General features: G+C 38.4%; 1 protein-coding gene across 8 annotated transcripts in view; it reads left to right on the forward strand.

Moving 5' to 3' along the window:
* The first annotated feature begins 10,112 nt into the window (after positions 1–10,112).
* Positions 10,113–21,705, forward strand: part of UBR2 (ubiquitin protein ligase E3 component n-recognin 2) — a 104,989-nt gene continuing 93,396 nt past the window's right edge. For 3 of the 8 annotated variants that reach the window (XM_065913262.1, XM_065913261.1, XM_065913263.1), the window contains exons 1-2: positions 10,122–11,757; positions 19,642–19,901. In XM_065913262.1, coding sequence (XP_065769334.1) covers positions 11,680–11,757; positions 19,642–19,901 — 338 coding nt within the window. In that variant the 5' untranslated portion in view covers positions 10,122–11,679. Of the gene's footprint in view, positions 11,758–19,641; positions 19,902–21,705 lie in introns of all 8 variants that reach the window. The other 5 variants (XM_065913264.1, XR_010660091.1, XM_065913259.1 and 2 more) reach the window with 5 other exon arrangements.

Below are 21,705 nucleotides of genomic sequence, written 5' to 3' on the forward strand. Positions count from 1 at the left end.
ATCATCTTCACTCACCTTCACAGTAACATGGTGCTTTATTTTTCTAAATCTTTCAGAGTTCTGGATATGAATTAGCATGAGTATGTACTGCTTTATTGCTGGCTTGAAAGTGAAAGTCGCTCAGAAGTGTTCAACTCTTTGCAACCCCATGGACTATACAGTCCATGGAATTCTCCAGGCCAGACTCCTGGAGTGGATAGCCTATTCCCTTCTCCAGGAGATCTTCCCAACCTAGGGATCAAACCCAGGTCTCCCACATTGCAGGCAGATTCTTTACCAGCTGAGCCACCAGGAAAGCCCAAGAATACTGGAGTGGGTAGCCAATTCCTTCTCCAGCAGATCTTCCTGACCCAGGAATTGAACTGGGGTCTCCTATATTGCAGGCAAATTCTTTACCAGCTGAGCTACCAGGGAAGCCCAGGTTTCAGCATTCACTGATTGCAAAGTCAGTTACTTCTCATCCATTTGCTTTCTACCTTCCAAAAGTTTGGTGCTATCATCTCCATACCTAGCCTATCTTTCTCCCTGGCCCCCCTTTACTGTCATGAAGTATTCAATATGCCATGTGTAACTGAAAATTGGAGTTTAGTGTTTAATGACCAACTGGGAACAAAAGATAAGACTCTGGGCTAAGGAACATAAATTGAAACTGAGATTCCCACATAAAGCCTGAGCTTTCAAAGGAATGGAATATCAGTGAAAGGATAGATTAGGAAAAAACTCATTGACTGGCAGAGGAAAATAACAAAGAAGCCTTTAAACTAGACTCTGAGTAGGGAAAAGAACTCTCCCTTAAGAATTTATAAACAGGGACAATGTCACACAATTGAATTAATACTATTAGGGAATCCCCAAACCAAGAGACTGACATAAAAATTGATCCTGGGTATATGATCCTCCTAGTGCGCCTGGTTCTGAGTATATGATGTTCTTAGAAAATTTGGCCTTGTAGAAGCAAATGGAAAACTGTTTTGAAGGTCATGCTCTAAATATAGGCCTGTTGCGATTCCCATAGCCAATGCTAAGTGGAAATGATCTCAAATTTGATAATCACAAAGCACAAAGGAGCAATCATTTACATGAGGATCTGCACAGACACACAAACTAAGATTCAGCTCCCAAGTTCTTTATAAGTACAACAACTACAGAACACTACTGAATAAGCATTTTCATAAGTATTAAAGATATAAAAGAAAGATTTAGTGCCATAAGTAAATAAAGCATTATAAAAGAACAGGACTTTTTGAAAGTGAATTAAAAGTAATTTCTAGAAATGAAAAATGAAGTCATTGAAAATAAAAACTAAATAGTATCAGATTAGACACAGATGAAGAGAGAATTTGTATGCTAGAAGATATATAACCAGAATAGAACAAAGTTAAAAATACGGGAAAATGAAAAAGATCAAAAATCCTGGAAAATATAAAAGGAAGTCAAACAAAAGTTCCACAGAGAGGAAATAGAATGCAATAAAGCATTCAAATCTTATCAAATTCAAATCAATAAAGCAATAAACCTTCAAATAATGATTTGAAGATTCCTTGACCATATACCCTAGTCCACAAGGCAAATATCATCAAATACCAAAGATCTATATCATATAAACCATGTTCTCTGCCCACAATACAGTACAATGAGAAATCAGCAACAAAGGATAACAATGCCAGAAGCGGCCGAGATGGCAGAGGAGGAAAAATCTAGTTCACCTCCTCCCACAGGCACACCAAAATTTGAAAAAAAAAAAGCAACTATTGATGAAAAAGACCAGAAGACTAATGGAAAAAATCTTCTTTAAATAAAGATATAAAGAAAGAACCACAAGAAGACAGGTAGAAGGGGTGTTAAATAGTCAACACCCATCCCCTGAGTGGGCGACCCACAAATGGGAGGATAACAACACGGCAGAGGTTTTCCCAAAAAAGCAAGAGTTCCAAGACCTACATTGCTCCCCCAGTGGTCCTGCACCAGGAAGATGAGCTCCTAGAACACTATCCTTTGAAGGCAAGCAGGGCTTACTTTCAGGAGAACTAGAGGTCTGTGGGAAATAGAAACTCCACTCCTAAAGGGTGTACACAGAATTTCACATGATCTGGGCCCCAGAGCAGGAGCAGTAATTTGAAAGAAGCCTGGGTCAGATCCACCTACTGATCTTGGAGAATGTCCTAGAGAGGCAGGAAGCAACTGGAGCTCACCCTGGGTACACAGACAAGGGTGGCAGCCATTTGGGGTGCCCATTCTATGGGAACCCTGGTGCTGGTGAGGGCCATTTTGGAATCCTCCCTCTAACTTATTAGAACTGGAACATGGCCCCTGTTGGCATTAGTTCTGGGACATCTCAAGCTGAGCAGCTAGCTGGGGAATGGGGAACACAAGCCTACCCACCAGCAGGCTGACACCAGCCCTGGGACGCCCCCGAGCCCCAGCCCCACCAATCAGCAGCTAATACAAGATCCAGGACCCTGCCCCATAACTAACTACTCACCAGTGTGCCAGTACTAGGCCTGGAAAGCCACGGGCTTCCACAGCCAGCTGCCTCATGACCCAGCCCCACCCTCTAGCGGCTGGCAGCCTCCACACAATGCAGTTTGGCAACCAACTAGGCAAGGGGACAGCCATACCTATCAGACCACGCACAGTGATCAGTCTCACACAACAGAAGGACCCCTGAAGCCCACATAGGGGGTACTCCTAAGGCATAAAGCTCTAGTGGCCAGAGGGAAAGCATACTGCTGGGATACATAGAATGCCTCCTACAAAAGGCCACTTCTTCAAGGTCAGGAAATGTAAATACTTACCAAATATATAGAAATAAAAATAGCAAATTAGGCAAAATGAGATAATAGAGGAATATGTTCCAAATTAAGAACAAGATAAAACCCCAGAAGAACTAAGTGGAGATAAGCAATCTACTTAATAAAGAGTATAAGGTAATGGTCATAAAGACGTTCAAATAACTCAGGAGGAAAATTAGATGAACAGAGTGAGAAGTTAGACATTATTAACAAAAAATTAGAAAAATGTAAAGAAGAACTAGATATAAAGAATATCATAACTGAAATGAAAAATACACTAGAAGGCTATTTTTAGTAGATTAGATGATACACAAGAACAGATTAGTGAGCTGGATTACAGTAGTAGAAATCACAACAACAACAAAAAGAATACAAAGAAATGAAGACCGTTTAAGAGACCTCTGGGACAACATCAAGCATACTAACATTCAAATTATAAGGGTCCCAGAAGAAGAGGAGAAAAAGAAAGGGTATGAGAAAATATTTGAGAAGATGTATAGTCGAAAGCCTCCCTAACATGGAAAAGGAAGTAGTCACCTAAGTTCAGGAAGCTCAGAGAGTGCCATACAGGATACACCCGAGGAGAAAGATGCCAAGACACATATTAATCAAACTAATAAAAGTTAAACACAAAGAACAAATATGAAAAACAGCAAAGGAAAAACAACAAATAACATACAAGGGAATCCCCAAAGGGCTAATAGCTGATCTTCCAACAGAAACTCTGCAGGTCAGAAGGGAGTGGCAGAATATATTTAAAGCGATGAAAGGAAAAAACCTTACAACCAAGATTATTTTATCCATCAAGGGTTTCATTCAGATTCAAAGGAGAAATCAAAAGCTTTACAGACAAACAAAAGTTAATTCAGCACCACCAAACTAGCTTTACGACAAATGCTAAAGGAACTTCTCTAGACAGGAAACACTAGAGAAAGAAAAAGCCTACAAAAACAAACCCAAATCAATAAAGTAAATGGTAATGGGATCATATATATCAATAATTACCTTAAATGTAAATTGACTAAATACTCAAGCCAAAAGACACAGATTGCTGAATGGATATGAAAACAAGACCCCGATACATGCTGTCTAAAAGAGACTCGCCTCAGACCCAGTGACACATACAAACTGAAAATGAGGGGCTGGAGAAAGATATTCCATGCAAATGGAAATCAAAAGAAAGCAGGAGTTGCAATACTCATATCAGATAAAATAGACTTTAAAATAAAGACCATTACAAGTGACAATGATGGACACTGCATAATGATCAAAGGATCAATCCAAGAAGAAGATATAACAATTATATACGCAGCTAATATAGGAGAACCTCAATACAAAAAGAATACAAAGAAATGAGGACAGTTTAAGAGACCTCTGGGACAGCATCAAGGATACTAGCATTCATATTATAAGGGTTCCAAAATGAAAACAGAAAAAAGGACAGAGAGCATATCTGAAGACATAATACCTGAAAACTTACCTAACCTGGGAATGAAAAAAGACATCCAGGTCCAGGAATCACAGAGAGTCCCAAAGGCTATCAGCTGACTTTTCAGCAGAAACTCTGAAGGCCAAAAGAGAGTGACATGATATATTTTAAGTGATTAAAGAGGGAAAACCTACAACCAGTAACACTCTATGCAGCAACATTCATTCGGATTGGATGGAGAGATCAAAAGTTTTACAGACAAACAAAAGCTAAGAGTTCAGCACCACTAAACTAGCTTTATAAGAATGTTAAAGGGACTTCTCAAAGTGAAAAAGGAAAGGCTACAACTAGAAATATGAAAATCACAAAAGGAGAAATTTCATTAGTAAAGGCAAACACATAGTACAGATAGAAAATCAAACATGTATAAAGCTAGTAGTAACGTTAAAAGATAAAAGTAGTAAAATCATCTATATCCATACTAAGTAGTAAAAGGACACAGAAAACAAAAAGATATAAAATATGATGTCAAAACAGTAAACATAGTAGGGAAGAGTAATTAGCAGGATTCTTAAAAATGCACTTGAACTTTATAGATCAACAACTTAAAATAATCACATATAGATTTCTATATGTAAATCTCATGGTAAACACCAACCAAAAATTTATAATACATACACAGATGAAAAAGAGAAAATCACAAGGGAAGAGACCAAAAGAGGAATAAAAGAACAACCAAAAAAACAAAGCAAAACTACACAACAACCCCACAATAAGTACATACCTATCAATAATTACTTTAAACGTAAATAGACTATGTTCCAACCAAGAGACACAGAATGGCTGAATGAATATGTAAATAAGACCCATCTATATGCTGCCGACAAGAGACTCATTTCAGATCTAAAGAGGCACACAGACTGAAAGTGAAACAATGGAAAAAGTTATTCCATGAAAATGGAAATCAAAAGAAGGCTAGGGTAGCAATACTTACACCAGACAAAATAGACTTTAAAATAAAGATTGTTATAAGAGATAAAGAAGGACATTAAATAGTGATCAAGGGATCAATCCAAGAGAAAGATACAACAATTATAAATATATATGTACCCAACAAAGGAGCACATAAATACATGAAGTAAATATTCATAGATATAAAGGGAGAAACTGACAGTAACAATTTAACAGATGGGGACTTTAACACCCCACTTACATGAATGGGCAGATGATCCAGACAGAAAATCTATAAACACTAGCCTTAAATGACACATTACGCCAAATAGACTTCACTATGTGATGGGACTTCCCTGGTGGTCTAGTGGCTAACACTCCATGTCCCCAGTGCAGGGGACCCACGTTCAATCCCTGGTCAGGGAACTACGTCCCACATACCACAACTAAAGATCTCACATGCTGCAACTAAGACCCAATGCAGCCAAATACGTAAATATTTTTTAAAACTTACAAGAAAATTATGTGATGCAGCAAAAGCAATTTTAAAAGGAAAGTTTATAGTGATACAAGCCTACCTCAACAAGAAAAATATTGAATAAACAACCTAACCTTATACCTAAAGGAACTATAGAAAGAAGAATAAACCAAAGCCAAAGTTAGTAGAAGGAAGGAAATCATTAACACCACAGCAGAAAATAAAATTAAAAAAAAAAAAACCACAGCAGAAATAAATGAAATAGAGACATTAAAAGCCCAATAAAAAAGATCAATGAAGCTAAACGTTGGTACTTTGAAAAGATAACCAAAATTAGTTAGATTCATCAAAAGAAAAAGGAAGCGGGACCAATGAATAAAATCAGAAATGAAAAAGAAGCTAAACCAACACCACAGAAATACAAAGGATCATAAGAAACTGTATGAAAAACTATATACCAATAAAATGGACAATCTAGAAGAAATGGACAGATTACTAGAAATGCACAATGTCCCAAAACTGAAACAGGAAGAAACAGAAAATCTGAACAGTAATGAAATTGAATCTAAAAAAAGAAATTCGCAAAATGAAAAGAATTTGAAAAAGAATAGATACATGTATATGTTTAAGTGAAATACTCTACACCTGAAACTAACAAAACATTGTTAATCAACTATACTCCAATATAAAATAAAATTTTTTTTAAACTCCCAATAAACAAAGGCTTAGGACTAGATGGCTTTACAGGTGAATTATATAAAAATTTATAGAAGAATTAGCACCTATCCTTCTCAAAATATTCCAAAAAATTGCAGAGGAATGAGGGCTTCTGGACTCATCCTACGAGGCCAGCATCACCCTGATACCAAAAGCAGACAAAGCTATCACACCAAAAAGAAAATTATAGGCCAACATCACTGAACACAGATGCAAAAATACTCAACAGAATATTAACAAACCAAATTAAACAATACATTAAAAGGACCATGATCAAGTGGGATTTATCCCAGTGATACAAGGATGGTTCAACACCTGCAGATCAATGTGATACACCACATTAACCAATTGAAGAATAAAAACCATATGATGAAAAAAAACCATATGATGATCTCAATAGTTGCAGAAGAACTTTGTCAAAGTTCAACATCCTTTTATGGTAAAAACTATCCAGAAAGTGGGTATAGAAAGAATATACCTCAACATAATAAAGGCCAGATAGTTCAAGCCCTTAGCTAACATCATACTCAATGGTGAAAAGCTGAAGGAATTTCCTCTAAGTTCAGGAACAAGACAAGATTGCCTACTTTCACCATTTTTATTCAACATAGTATTAGAAGTCCTAGCCACAGCAATCAGACAAGAAAAAGAAATAAGGAAGACAAACTAGAAAGGAAGAAGTAAAACTGTCACTGTTTGCAGATGGCATGATACATATAAAATCTTAAAGATGCCACCAAAAAACATAAAACTAATCAATGAATTCAGAAAAGCTGCATGACACAAAATTAATATACAGAAATCTGTTGCATTTCTATACACTAGCAGTGAATTATCAGAAGAGAAATTAAGAAACAATCCCAGTTATAATCCTGCCAAAAAGAAGAAAATATCTAGGAATGAATCTAACTAAGGAGGTAAAAGACCTGTACTTAGAAAACTGTGAAACACATGAAAGAAATTAAAGGTGACACAGATTGAAAGATATACTGTGTTCATGGATTGAAAGAATTAATTTTGTTAAATGACCATACCCAAGCCAATCGACAGATTCAATGCAATCCCTATTAAAATACCAGTGATATTTTTCACAAAACTAGAATGCATAATTCAAATTTGTACAGAAATAGAAGCTTTTTCCATAGACACATAGACAAAACAACCTTGAGAGAGAAGAACAAAGCTGGAGTTATCATGCTTCCTGATTTCAAACTTAACTATCAAACCAGTATGGTACTGGCATAAAAACTGACACATAGATCAATGGAACAGAACAGACAGCCCAGAAATGAACCCACATTATATGGGCAGTTAATCTGTTGACAACAGATGCAACAATATACAATAAGGAAAAGACAGACTCTTAAATAAATGGTGTTGGGAAAACTGGACAGCTATATACAAAAGAATCAGACTGGACTACCCTCTCACACTATGTACAAAAATAAACTCAAAATGGATTAAAGATATAAATGTAACAGTTGAAACCATAAAACTTCTGGAAGAAAACATAGGCAGTAAGCTCTCTGACACTGATTCCAGTAATATTTTTTGGTTATGTCCCCTTAGGCAAGACAAACAAAAGCAAAAATAAACAAGTTGGACTGTGCACTGTGCTTAGTTGCTTAGTCATGTCCGACTCTTTGCGACCCCATGAATTGTGGCCCGCCAGACTCCTGGGTCCATGGGGATTCTCCAGGCAAGAATTCTGTAGTGGGTTGCCATGCTACATCAAACTGAAAAGCTTTTGATCAGTAAAAGACACTATCAACAAATGAAAAGACCACCTACTAAATGGGAGGAAATATTTGCAAATGATATATCTGATAAGGGTTTAATATCTAAAATATTGATAAAGAACTTATACAACTCAATATTTAAAAAAACAAACAACCTGGACTTTCCTCACAGTCCAGTGGTTATGTCTCCATGCTTTCACTGTAGTGGGTACAGGTTCGATTCCCTGGTTGGGGAACTAGGACCCCACATGTTGCATGGTGCAGATCTAAGGGAAAAAAAAATTTTTTTAACTTAAAAATAAAAAAATAAAGTAAAAAAAGCAAACAACCTGATTTAAAAAATGAGCAGAGGATCTCCACAGACGTTTTTCCAAAGAAGACATGCAGATGGCTGACAGGGACATGAAAGATGCTGAGCATCACTATGTAAAGGTCCCCAGCCTTTTTGGCACCAGGGACCAATTTCATAGGAGACAATTTTCCCACAGACCTGCAGGGAGGGGTGTGGAATGGTATCAGGATGCTTCAAGAGCATTATGCTTCTTTACACTTTATTTTTTTTTTATTATTACCTCAGTTCCACCTCAGATCATTAGGCATTAGATCCCAGAGGTTGGGAACACCTGCATCAGGGAAATGCAAATCAAAACCACAAGTATCATCTTTCACCTGTTAGAATGGCTATTATCAGAAAGACAGTAAATAGCGGGATGTGCAGAAAGAGAACCCTCATGCACTCTTGGTGGGAATGTAAATTGGTGCAGTCACTGTGGAAAACAGTATAGAGATTCCCCAAAAAGTTAAAAATAGAACTACTATATGATCCAGAAATTCCACTCCTCCATATTTATCTGCAGAAAATAAAAACACTAATTAGAAAATATATATGAACTCCTATGTTTGTTGTAGTATTGTTTACAATAGCCAAGATATGGAAGCAACCTAGGCACCCATCAAAAGATGAATGGATAAAGAATGTTTGGTACATACATACAATGGAATATTACTTGGCCACAAAAAAGAATGGAATCTTGTCATTTGTGACAAAATGGGTGGACCTAGAAGGTATTATGCTAAGAAAAATATATTAGACAATAAAACAAATACTGTACAATTTCACTTACAAGTGGAATCTAAAATTCAAAACAAATGAACAAATATAAGAAAACAGAAACAGTGCTATATGTACAGAAAACAAACAGGTGGTTGCCAGAGGGCAGCAGGTGGAGGGAAGAAAGAAAAACGAGAGAGATTAAGATGTATAAACTTTCAGTTACAAAATAAGTGAGTCATGGATATGAAAAAGAAAAAAGATCACAAGGTCATACACACTAGAAAATTTTAAATCATACTAATAAATGATAATAGAATATTATATACCAAAATTTGTGTAATGTAATTAAAGCAGTGTATAATGGAAATGCATTGCATTAATAAGTCTGTGATTCTTGAAGTTAGTCCCCAAGCCCACAGACTGACCCAGGAACCTGACCGAAATACAGTTTTCAGTCTCCATCCAAAACCTATTGAATCAGAAATTCTGAATGGGATCCAGAAGTCTGTATTTTATCAAGACCTCTAGGTAATTCTGATGCACACTCAAGTTTGAAAATCACAGCTTTAGATGTACATTTTGAAAAAGAATGGTTAATAGAAATATCCAACTCAAGAATTCAGGGGAAAAGAATATAAAATTAATCCAAAAATTAAAAATAATAAAGTTTCTTTAAAATGCATTTTAATGGCTTTAATTCTACATTAGGACTCTTAAAGAGGCATTATCGTTGCTTCTGGGTTATAACAATCCCAGGCTTCCTCCAGTTGTCTCTGGTTAGGGAGCCCATCAGGGCAAGGAGTTTGGGCAAAGAAGAAAGTAACATATATATACATATATATATATATGGAAATGCATTGCATTAATAAGTCTGTGATTCTTGAAGTAAGTCCCCAAGCCCACAGATTGACCCAGGAACCTGACGGAAATACAGTTTTCAGTCTCCATCCAAATATATATATATATATATGACCCTTTCAAGATCTCTCATTCTAGGTATTTATGTATACTTTTGCAAACTTTTTTTTCTGGCTAGAATCATAAGAAAGTATTAAAAATGCTTTTTTTTGCAGAGAAGGACTTTGGGTAAGAGGTATAGTTATCATTTTTCCCTTTAAAAATATTTTCATTGAGTTTGACGTTCTAACTTATACAGATATTAGTTTCATTTTTTAAAGCGATTAACAAGGCTTATTTGGACTGTGGGATTATGGGTAATTTTTATTTCCTTAATTATGGGTAAATTTTTATTTCCTTAAAAGGAAAAACTTGGGTAATATTATAGTTTTGTTAACAACAATAACACCCAGCAAAAAAAAATTTCCCAAACCTGGATTCCATCAGAACTTTTTTTGCCTAATATAATTCACAATTTCTTTGTAGGAATAAAGCTCATACCTAATACAACGTGTAAGCAATTTTCTGATAAACTCTAAAGGAACTGAAGACTTGTTCTAAGAAACCCACACACCTGTCAGTCAAGAGTCTAATTCCCTCTACCGAAACATAATTTCCTTTTGTGTCCAACTTAACAGTGATTATCTATTTCTATAAAACGTCCCGATCAAGAGTAAATCTTTGAATTGGCTCAGTAGACTCCTCCTTTGCAACAAGATTTGTAGTAAATTTTAATAAGTGGTCATAACGAAATCACTTGGAAACGTTTCCTTTCACACCAGTTTAACATGTTTTAAAAACCTTCAAAATCCTGGGGTATGTACACCTTCGTTACCTGTGTTGATGGATGACAGGGCCATAAACACTATAGAAACGTAACTGTAGGAATGTTTATTCATTCGACAAGTATTTGAGTTCATACCCACTCCAGGCTTTGAAAAGCACTCGAGTTCTAGCCAGGCACCGTTCTAAGCTCTGGTATACAAAAATGAACAAACGGCGTTGAGGGATAAAACTACGGTACCACACGGTATCTCGCGCTTCTGCCTCTTTCCAGGTGGGCGCCTCTCGCCACGGGTCTCTTCCCACGATTCTAGCTGTGCACAAAAGCCCCGCCCGCTCATCTGCCATTTCTCCAAGTTCTTAGGAGACGAACGGACTACAACTCCCACAATGCCATCCCGGGGCGGGTTCCTTGTAAGGGTTCCACCTTTTTCCTGGCCTTACGGAGGACGACTACAACTCCCAGAGTGCTCTGCTTCCTCTCTGGAGTGTTATTGCCCCTTTCACGGTGCCGGACGCAGTAGAAGCGGGCAAGAGTGCCAGGTCCGATGTTTTCTGTGTCCTTCCCCGGGGCAGGGACGAGGCGGTGACTTGACTCTTGGGCGCAGAGCCCGGGAGGGAGCGCAGGAGACGCTGTCCCTTCTGCTCGCCTCACCTCGCGCTACTCTTCGTCTTCTCCACCCGCGGCCACCTGAACTCCTGCTCAAGACCGACCGCCCCAGGCAGGGTGGTGGCTTTGCCGCGCCCCCGCCCTCCTCCCCCGCCCCCGGGTCGTGGTGAGGCAGCTGCCCTCGGGGCGGCAGTAGCGGCGTCAGCGCTGGGGAGGCGAAGGAGGGAAGATGGCGTCGGAGCTGGAGCCTGAGGTGCAGGCCCTCGACCGGAGTTTGCTGGAATGTTCAGCTGAGGAGACCGCGGGGGTGAGTACCTGGACCGGGGCTCGGATGTCCGGCCGTGGCAGGCCGCGCCCCGGGGGGGGAACCGACTCCTGGGAATCCCCGGGCGGCGGCCCCTGACTTGGGGTGACGACCCCGCGCGCGGCGCCTCGCCGTGTAGGTAATGCCCCGGGGAGGCCCCGGATCCTGCTCCTCTCCTTCCCTCTTTATCCACAAGTAGCCGGCAGCGCTGCTTGGTGCAGCAGCCACCCTCGCGTTCCCTTTCGCTCTTCCATTATTCCTCCTTTTCCCCACACTCCCAGTAAGTCTCGCAGCCCAGGGCCTTTGCCCTCTATGCCAACTCTGCTTCCTGGTTTTTTTGGGTACTTTGTCCTCCTGATTCCTTTTCCGGAGACAAGCGGAGCCTTGCCTTCTCGTTTGAAACCTGCCGCCTTTACTTTGTTTCTGGGATCGGCGGATGCCAAGGACACTGTCCTCCGTCTGTTCCCCTCCTTTTCAGTGAGTTTTTGCCCTGGTTTGGTCAGTCGACGGTAGTAAATGGGCGAAGAGTTAGTGTCTTGACAGGTTTATGGAGTGTGAGAAAGTGGTCGTTGAGACTGGGAGATTAAAACAACAATTCGTCTAGGAGTTGGGGGTAGTTGGACGGAAAACAAACGTTATATAACTTTTTGAGAGAGCGGCTGTCAATAAATGGAAGCTAGTAATGTGGCCACAGCGTGGTGAGAGCAGTTAATGCCCCAAACTTAAAGCATTCAAAGCCGGTCTTGTACTGAACCTATAATATGAATATGCTCATATAAGTAACAGAGTTATAAAACAATTAATAAAACTCGATGGTATCTTTTCCTCCAGAAGGACAGGGAACACCCATTAGAACAGATTGCCCAGAATGATTATAAATGGACCAACACAACTTAGGCCCCACCTTTAGGGCCTCCGATTTAAAAACTAGTAGGAAGGAAGTGACCTTTGAGCACAAGTCAACAATCTGAATGTTAGGAACAAAATTGTAGTGGGGCACTTTGAGCCTGTTGGTTAGTGAGGAGTTATTTTGAGCGAATTGATGAGGACACTAGAGTCATAGGGAAAGAAAATGTCAGGAGTAGAGGTGAAAAGTTTCAAGAAACACGTTGTTGACTAATGCATCTTTGTTTTAAACCAACTTGTTTAGTTCCATTTTCATTTACTTTCTGCTTAATATTGCAACAACCAAGGATTTTCCCCATCTGCCTTTCATTTATCGAGAGATTTGAAAAAATGAAAGCTGTATTCGAAGTAAATAGTAAAATGATGATAATAGCTGTTCCCTATCTACATCATCCTGTCAGTATCCATGTTGATATCTGACCTTTTATTTACCTGATTTTTTTTTTACTCCTGCCATATTTTGCCTGTAACCCAGTGGTACAGGCTATGTACTCTGTTTTCCCAGTTCTAAAAATGCAAGCTGCTATACACCTGAAACTAACACAACTATATTCCAATATGAAATCAACTATACTCCAATATGAAATAAAATTTTAAATAAAAGTGCAAGCTGTCAAGTGAGAGCTTCTCAAATTTGTTGAGATTTCCTGAGTAAACAGTTATAAAACTAATGCTAGAGACCAGTGCTCCTAGTCCTTGTGTAGTGAAACTCTCAGTCAGATGTAGTGGGGGAAATTAAGGGAAATGTAATCAAAATTTAGTACTCTGGTCTTGGAGTTTGTAAAGGTCAGAGTCTGAGCTACATTTTAGTTTTGCTCTGTTTTCCTTTTAAATGGATTTCTGAATAAGATGGAAAAAAATTTAGTCCGAAGGCCAATAAAATTGCTTAAAGAAGATTCAGGCTAGTATTAAAATACAGGATTCTTCAAGCAGTATAATTTGGTCTTACCTTGTGAGGCGTTTATTGTCTGTATTTGGTTAAAACAGCATAACGCTTTAGTAGTATTCTTCCAGCTTCGGCTCCAGCCCAGCCTTTATCACAAATTAAAATGAATAAAGTTTTCTCAGGTTAAAATAAACTTGAGAGAATAAACAAGTAAAGCAGTTATTGCAGCCTTTAGACCTCTGTAACTAGTAATTGGTTGGGATCACATCCGTCTAAAATTACTTAATAAGCACTGGTGTCATCTTTCCCACACTGTATTTACACGCTGGCTTTTCTTATTTGTATGAGGAGGAAGGACTTTCTGTGATCCCATCTATTCTTTACTAGAATGCCTCACAAAAGTATTTAAGTACTCCAGTACTTTTAAGTTTAGGATAGTAAAGTGGCTGGCCCTATGTTCTAGTGTTCTCTTTCCTTTGGTAGAGTTGATCCTGCAAGTATGTTCAGTTTAGTTCGGTCGCTCAGTCGTGTCTGACTCTTTGCGACCCTGTGGACTGCATCATGCCAGGCTTCCCTGTCCATCACCAACTCCCGGTTGTGCAAGTGCGACTCCCCTGACCCTTCTTGAGTCTGTCTACATCTTATGCTCCACAGGTTCAATTATATGTTTCAGTGGATGATTATGATTTAAAAAGTGGATATATTGTTTCTCCCCAAGTCTGAAAGAACTATGTATTCCTTACAGAAGTTTTATATAGAGTATTATATCTATATTGGTTACTTTTTACCTTAAAAGTTTCAGCAGTTTTATATATTGCAATATAATTCACATATCTTACAGTTCAGTTCAGTGGTTTTTAGCATATACAGAGTTGTACAGCCATCACCATGGTCAGTTTTAGAACATTATCATCACCCTTCCAAAAGAAGTCCTATATCCATTATCTGTACACTCCTTCTAACCTCCCAGACTCTAGGCCACTGCTAACCTGTTTCTTTGTTTCCATAGATTTGTCTCTTCTGGAAATTTCATATAAATGGAGTTATGTAATATGTTGTCTTTTGTGACTGGTTTCTTTTGCTTAGCATAAGTATTCAAGTTTTGTCCTTATTGTAGCATATATCCTCAATACTTCATTCCTTTTTACTGCCAAATGATAGTCCATTATGTGGATATCACATATTTTATTTATCCGTTCATCAGTTGATGGCTGTTTGGGTTGTTTCAACTTTGGGGAGATTATGAATTGTGCTACTGTGAACATCTGTGTACAGATTTTTTGTGGGAATATATGTTTTCATTTCTCTTGGGCATACACCCAGGAGTGGAATTGCTGGGTCAGGAATTGCTAGGCCGAAATGACTGCGTCATTTTACCTTCCTATCAGCAGATGTGAAGTTTTCAGTGGGTTACACATCCTTGCCAACACTTGTTAATTGTCTCTTTTTTCAATTATAGCCATTCTGTTGGGTGTAAAGTTGGAGCTCTTTATAGTTTTGATTTGTATTTCCCTCGTGACTCATGATGTTGAACATCTTTTCATAAGCTTTTTGGGTATTTTTTTTTTTTAAGTGTCAATTTGGGTCTTTTGCCTATTTTTAAGTTACATTTTTTCTAGTTCTAATTTTTTCTTAATATAGTCCCGAAAGCTCCATTTCAGCATTAGTGATTGTTGCTTTAGATTGTTTTTTTATAGTTAACTTACATGTTGATTATCCTTGTTCAAAAGCAAAACCAAATGTGGTTAAAGAATGCAGTTTTAATTTGGCAAAGAATTATAATTAGATACTGTGATACAAGCTTCCCTTGTGGCTCAGCTGGTAAAGAATCCGCCTGCAATGTGGGAAACCTGGGTTCAATCCTTGGGTTGGGAAGATCCCCAGGAGAAGGGAAAGGCTCCTCACCCCAGTACTCTGGCCTGGAGAATTCCGGGCCAGTACAGACTGGCCCCCTGTACAGTCCATGGAGTCAGACGTGACTGAGCAACTTTCACTTTTCACTGCGATAAAAGAACTAACCCCAAGGGATTCTTTCATTTTGTGTTTATTATACTTGCTGTCCATCCCAAGGCTGAAAATTAGCTTTCAAAATAGGAGAGAGCCTAGAAACATTGTCATAACATGTTTACTATAGTGGAATGAGTTGACAGTTTCCCCACTTCCCTTATGGAGGACTTCTAATAAGGTAATGCTTATTACTGTGATGTGCACATTACACGACAGCCGCAAGTGTCTGAAATAAGGACAGATTAACATGCAACCAAATTGGGAATCTGGTAATTTTTCCTGTTGAAGAAATAGTTACAATTAGCTTATGTTACTGAGAGCTAATATGAAAAGCTATAGGTTTTTTCTTTTGAGAAATATGTGAACCATTATTCTGAAATGAAGCCAGAAATTTTCTCCACCTGCTCATTTTCTCTTCACAGCTTTTCTTTTCTAATCTATACTGTTGCTGGTCACTAATTCTATATCTCCGGTATATAATTCCCATGTAAAGCTACTTTGTTTATTAGTGTTTTAAATAAGGTGACTGATTTTTTTTTCTCTTAACCAGAAGCTGATATTAGTTTCTGAGTTTTTTGTTCAAGAAATCTGAACATATTTGGCCCATGAGTGTTGTTGGAGCCACAAGACAACATAATTTCTTTTTTTTTTTTTTCATTTATTTTTATTAGTTGGAGGCTAATTACTTCACAACATTGCAGTGGGTTTTGTCATACATTGACATGAATCAGCCACGGAGTTACATGTATTCCCCATCCCGATCCCCCCTCCCACCTCCCTCTCCACCCAATTCCTCTGGGTCTTCCCAGTGCACCAGGCCTGAGCACTTGTCTCATGCATAACATAATTTCTTTTACAAATCACCATCCTTTATCCTCCCTGGATCAAAATTCTGCAAAAGTAAACTTTTAAAGAGAAATGGCAACATAAAATGTAAAACAAAAAATTGGTGTTAAACAAAACCTTTAATTAAATATGTTGTAAATTAAAATTGAAGCAAAGTCTTCTAGGATCCTGGGGATGAATTCTTGAATCTTAATGATTGTCTCCCTCAAAGTACTGTTTTAAGAGTAATTTAGTCTCTTTCCTACTTGATAAAACAGAGCAAAATTAGTTACATTTGGAAAGGATTGTTTCACTTCAGGGGTAAAGACTTTTTCAGCTGTTTTCAATTATAAACTTCCATCCAGCCCTTAACTTATGAACAAGAATTTTACATGTTTCGGAAAAGTTCTCTAAAGTGTGAAATTAACTTGAAAGTTAATATATACCACCTCATGAATATTTAAAATCTCTCTGTAGAGTTATTTTTCAAAAAAAAGAAGTGGACTGAAGATTATGCAAGTAATAAAGACCTTATAGTCTTTTTTTTTGTTTTATTTTATGTTGGAGTATAGCCATTAAATGACCTTATACTCTTGTCTTATGTTGTTAGACATCACTTGAATGCATTCTTTGTTAACAAGGATGTAATTTGATACTTAAACGTAATCTATAGGTAAACATGAGACCTATGAGTTAACAGTTAACTGCATTTTTGTAGAAGTGAGTTGTTCCATGTTTTCTGATTTCAAATTTTTACTTGGTTTAGAGCCAGAAAAAGTTGGTTGTAATTAACGTGAGGAAATATGGAGGACAAACATAGATGGAATTGGTATGGAAGGCAGGAATAAATAAATGACAATGGTATGAGGAAAAATCTTAAGACTTAAGGAAATAGAAAGAGAAAAGAATGGAGGTAGTTTGATGGATGCCTTATTATAGGCCTTATTTGGTTTGGATTTTAGAGCCTGCACCTGGATTGGCTTTATTTCTGCTTCCATAAAAGCCACATGGAGCATCTTTCTGTGATATCAACGTTAAGTGACAGTCAGTAGTACAGATATATTTATAGTCATTAGGTTAACGGATTTTACTAAATGCCCACTGGGTCTTGGTTCTGTTTTAGAACTGGGGGTGGGGGGTTAGAGGAACAGGAGACTAGGGTAAGGAATGGACTGAGGAGGCATTTTAGAGAAAGTGAAACATAAACTGAGATCTGAAGAATGAGTAGAAAATAGCCCTGGGAAGCAGAGAGAGGAACAGTACCACTCAGGAGGAGGAGACTAGGAAGTATAATACAAGACAGAGCGCTTTGTAAACCATGTCAGTGGACTTGACTTGATCCTAAATAGAAGGGGAAACAGTGACATGATCAGATTGGCATTTTGCAAGGAACACTCTGGTAGTGAGATTGGAAAAATGAACTGTAGAGGGGCCAAACTAGTGGGGATTACCAGTTAGAATATGGTTGCACTAATTTGATGGCTCAGGGCAGTTTGGGGGCAGTGCCAATAGAGATGGAGAGAAAGAAATGGATGGATTCAGCAGATGTTGAGGAGCCCTAATAGACAAGACATGATGATTCATTGAATGTTGGGGTAAGGAAGAAAGATTTCTGGTTTTTTTCTGGTTTGAATACCTGGTAGGTGCTGGTGTTTAAAACAGGGGAATGGAGAAAATAGCAGGGGGTTTGTGTTGTGGGAGATCATGAGTTCAATTTTGGACATATTGAGTTGGTGTCTGAAAGGAAAACCTGTTCTGTCTCTCTTTACATTCACACTAACACTTCCAGCCACCACATGTAGGGGAGTGGTTTTCCCACGTGAAGCGGTTCTCTCCTTCTCAGCAGACACCGACTGGGTGCCCTACAAGTTGGTCAATTCTGACACTATACACCTGGAGTTAGCGTCAGATCCCAAAGATTAAGGGCTCAGTCCCACAAAGCTGCCCCCAGTACTGCTTCAGATGCCACTCACAAGCAGGGGGGCCTCAGGTTACCCACAATTTATGTTGCAAATGGGGGGGTTCCTGCGACCCCCTCTTTGGGTTCAATAATTTGCTCAGTGGCTGACAGAACTCAAGGAAGCAGTTTATTTACTAGGTTACTTGTTTATTATAAAATGATACAACTCAGGAATAACCAAATGAAATAGAGGAAGGTGTGTGGAGCTTCCATGCCCTCTCTGGGCACGTTAGCACCTCTGCCTGTTCACCAAGCAAGAACGTGTCTGAACCTCGACATTTTGGAATTTTTATGGAGGCTTCATGCCTCTGTAGGCATGACGATCAAATCATTGGTCATTAGTGATTAACTTCACCTCCAGCACCTCTCCCTTCCCTGAAGTTGGGTTGGGATAAAGACTGTAAGTTCCCATCTATTAATCATGTTCCCCTGGCAACCAGCTCCCCATCCTTAGGGGCTTTCCAAAAGTCACCTCAGTAACTGCAACTCATGTCTGATTGAAAGGGGTTTGCTCTGAATAACAAAAGACACTCCTTTTATCTTTATCTCACTTACACTTAGGAAACTTCAAGAGTTTTAGGAGCTCTGTGCTAGGAATGAGAACACCAAAAGTGTATTTCTCATTGTAAATTACAATATCTCAGTATCTGTTAGATATCTAAGTAGAATTACCACAGGTAGTAGGACATGAAAGTTTGGGTATGGGAAATGGTGGCTTTTTAAGATGTTTTTAGTGTGGCGAGGGAAGGAGAAAGGGTTTAAGCAGAGGTCGATTCGGGGGGAAAGAGCATAATCATTAAAACAAAGTCTCTTGTGGCATGTCATTTATTAATCATTGAGAAATAGAATTAGTACATTGGCTGTTCATGTTTACTGTATGCTCTTCCTATCAGCAAACTGAAAAGAGAATCCAGATCACAATTAGAGTATCATTTGAGCAGAACAGTTGAAATTAGAAAGGAAGTCAGATAGGCTCAATGGCTAGCGTCTTTGAGATGATTTATTGTGGTTATTTTCCTGGACTGCCTATAGGAGGTTGCTTCAGCAGTCATTTTGAGCAGATGGGCTCATTTCACTGTTGATTTTGCTTTCACTTGAAGTAGAATTCTAAGATACTGGCTATTGTAGTTAAGTTCTAAATGTTTTACCCTTTTTGAAAAGGCATACAGTGATGAATGTTGTCAGTAAAACAATTTATAAGATTCTTTTGTCATTATTTTTTGTCTCTAGGAGAAAATAGAGTAGATTTATTAAAATTTGCAGTTTATTGACTGTTTAAAAGTATTTTTTCTTTTTTTTAAAGAAATGGCTGCAAGCAACTGACCTTACTAAAGAAGTATACCAGCATTTGGCCCACTATGTACCCAAAATCTACTGCAGGGGTCCCAACCCTTTTCCGCAGAAGGAAGACACGTTGGCACACCAAGTTTTGTTGGGACCAATGGAATGGTACCTTTGTGGTGAAGATCCTGAGTTGGGATTTTCCAAACTTGAACAAACAAACAAACCTTCCCATCTTTGTGGTCGTGTTTTTAAAGTGGGAGAACCTACATACTCTTGCAGGTAAGATATTGCCGTTTTCTTTCTTTCCTTCTTGTTTTTATTTGACTTATTTTTTTCTTGAAACCTTACATTTTAATTTTTAAATTATGAAATATTATATATGTATGTATGTGTGTGTGTAAGTCTATACAACAAATATGTATGGTTTAATAACTTATCATAAACAAACATTATTTTCCAGGTCAAGAAATAGAGCATCACCAGGATTTCAGAAACCCATAGTGTTCTTTCTTCCTCCCCCGTAGTTAACCCCTGCCTTGACCTTTGTAATGATCACTTTCTTGCCTTTCTTGATAGAGTGATTCTTTTCGATGTTTGAATTACCCCGTGTTTGGCCTTTGAGTGCCCCATCACCCTAGCTTCTTGGTCCTTTTCACATGCCTTTCGTAGTCTTTGGGTGCTTCTTTGCTTTCTGGCACAAGATGTCCACACCTCACTTTGTGCTTACTCTGACCCATATGTGCAATCAGCCACTTATGCAGGGAGTTTCCTTTTAGTTGGTAATGTTAGAAACCATGATCTGGGTGCTATATGTACTTACTGCTACTAGGTTGACTTTAAATATCTTTGTTGAGAATTGCGTGTACAAGGGTAGAAGATGGAGAGGAAAGTGCTCTGTTTCCCTTTAGGACTATCTTCTATTTCTCAGAACTAATCATTATTGACAAACTCTTATGTATCCTTCTAGAAATTTTCTGTGCATATACATGCTGATATATGGGGCTATCTTAAACATATATATATGCAGACATACATAGAAAAGGGACTATGTTAGATATACTGGGCTAAGTTTTCCTTTCTCTACAAAATCTTGCCATTGACATCTATCCTTATCGGCTCATATAGCTAGATAATATTCCATTATGTGGATACAGTATTGATTGTATAATGTTTTTTTCTTTAAGACTTTTTCCCCATACAACTTAATTTTGGTTACAACTTCTGGGTGTCTGTGGCAATCTTTCTTTATATTAGAATACCAATCGAGAGCTTTTTATATATTGAAGGACTGTTAGGTCTAATGTTTTGTCTATACAGAAGCCTAAGTCCCTTATTGGTATTTGGAGCAGTAGATCTAGTTTAATCTCATGATTTACAGATGAGGAAACTGAGATCCAATTGTTGCAATAACATCCTTTGTATCAAAAATATCCAGTTCCAAAACATGCATTTGTACGTCATGTCTTTTCAGTCTTCAGTTTGGAATGTTGCGTTGGTTTTTCTTTGATTTTCATGATCTGGACACTTGACAAGTACAGGCCATTTATTTTGTAAATGCCTGTCAATTTGGGTTTGTCTGTACGCTTCATGGTTAGAGTCAGGTTGTCGCTTTCACAGAAATATTACAGAAATCACTTGTTCTCAGTGTTCCAGTAGCATATGATTTTGGTTTGGTTCAATAGCTCTTTAACTTTGATCTCTTGATAAGGGGATTTCTGCAAGGCTTCTCTACTGTGGAGTTACTGTTTTTCCCTCTCTAATCATTAAGTATTTGGTGGTGAGATACTTTGAGACTATTAAATATCCTGTTTCTTACCAAATGTTCAGTTTTTTATTTGTATCAGTATGTATTCTTGGAGTCCCATTATTCTGGTGGTCAGAATTGTCCTAGATTTGACCAGTGGGAGGCCCTTCAAGCGGTTTCCCTGGTGGCTCAGATGGTAAAGAATGTGCCTGCAATGTGGGAGACCTGGATTCGATCCCTAGGTTGGGAAGATCCCCTGGAGAAGGGAAAGGCTACCCTCTCCAGTATGCTTGCCTAGAGAATCCCCATGGACACAGGAGCCTGGCTGGCTACAGTCCA

The sequence above is a fragment of the Muntiacus reevesi genome, chromosome 20, assembly GCF_963930625.1.
Source record: "Muntiacus reevesi chromosome 20, mMunRee1.1, whole genome shotgun sequence".
NCBI classification, from domain to species: domain Eukaryota; kingdom Metazoa; phylum Chordata; class Mammalia; order Artiodactyla; family Cervidae; genus Muntiacus; species Muntiacus reevesi.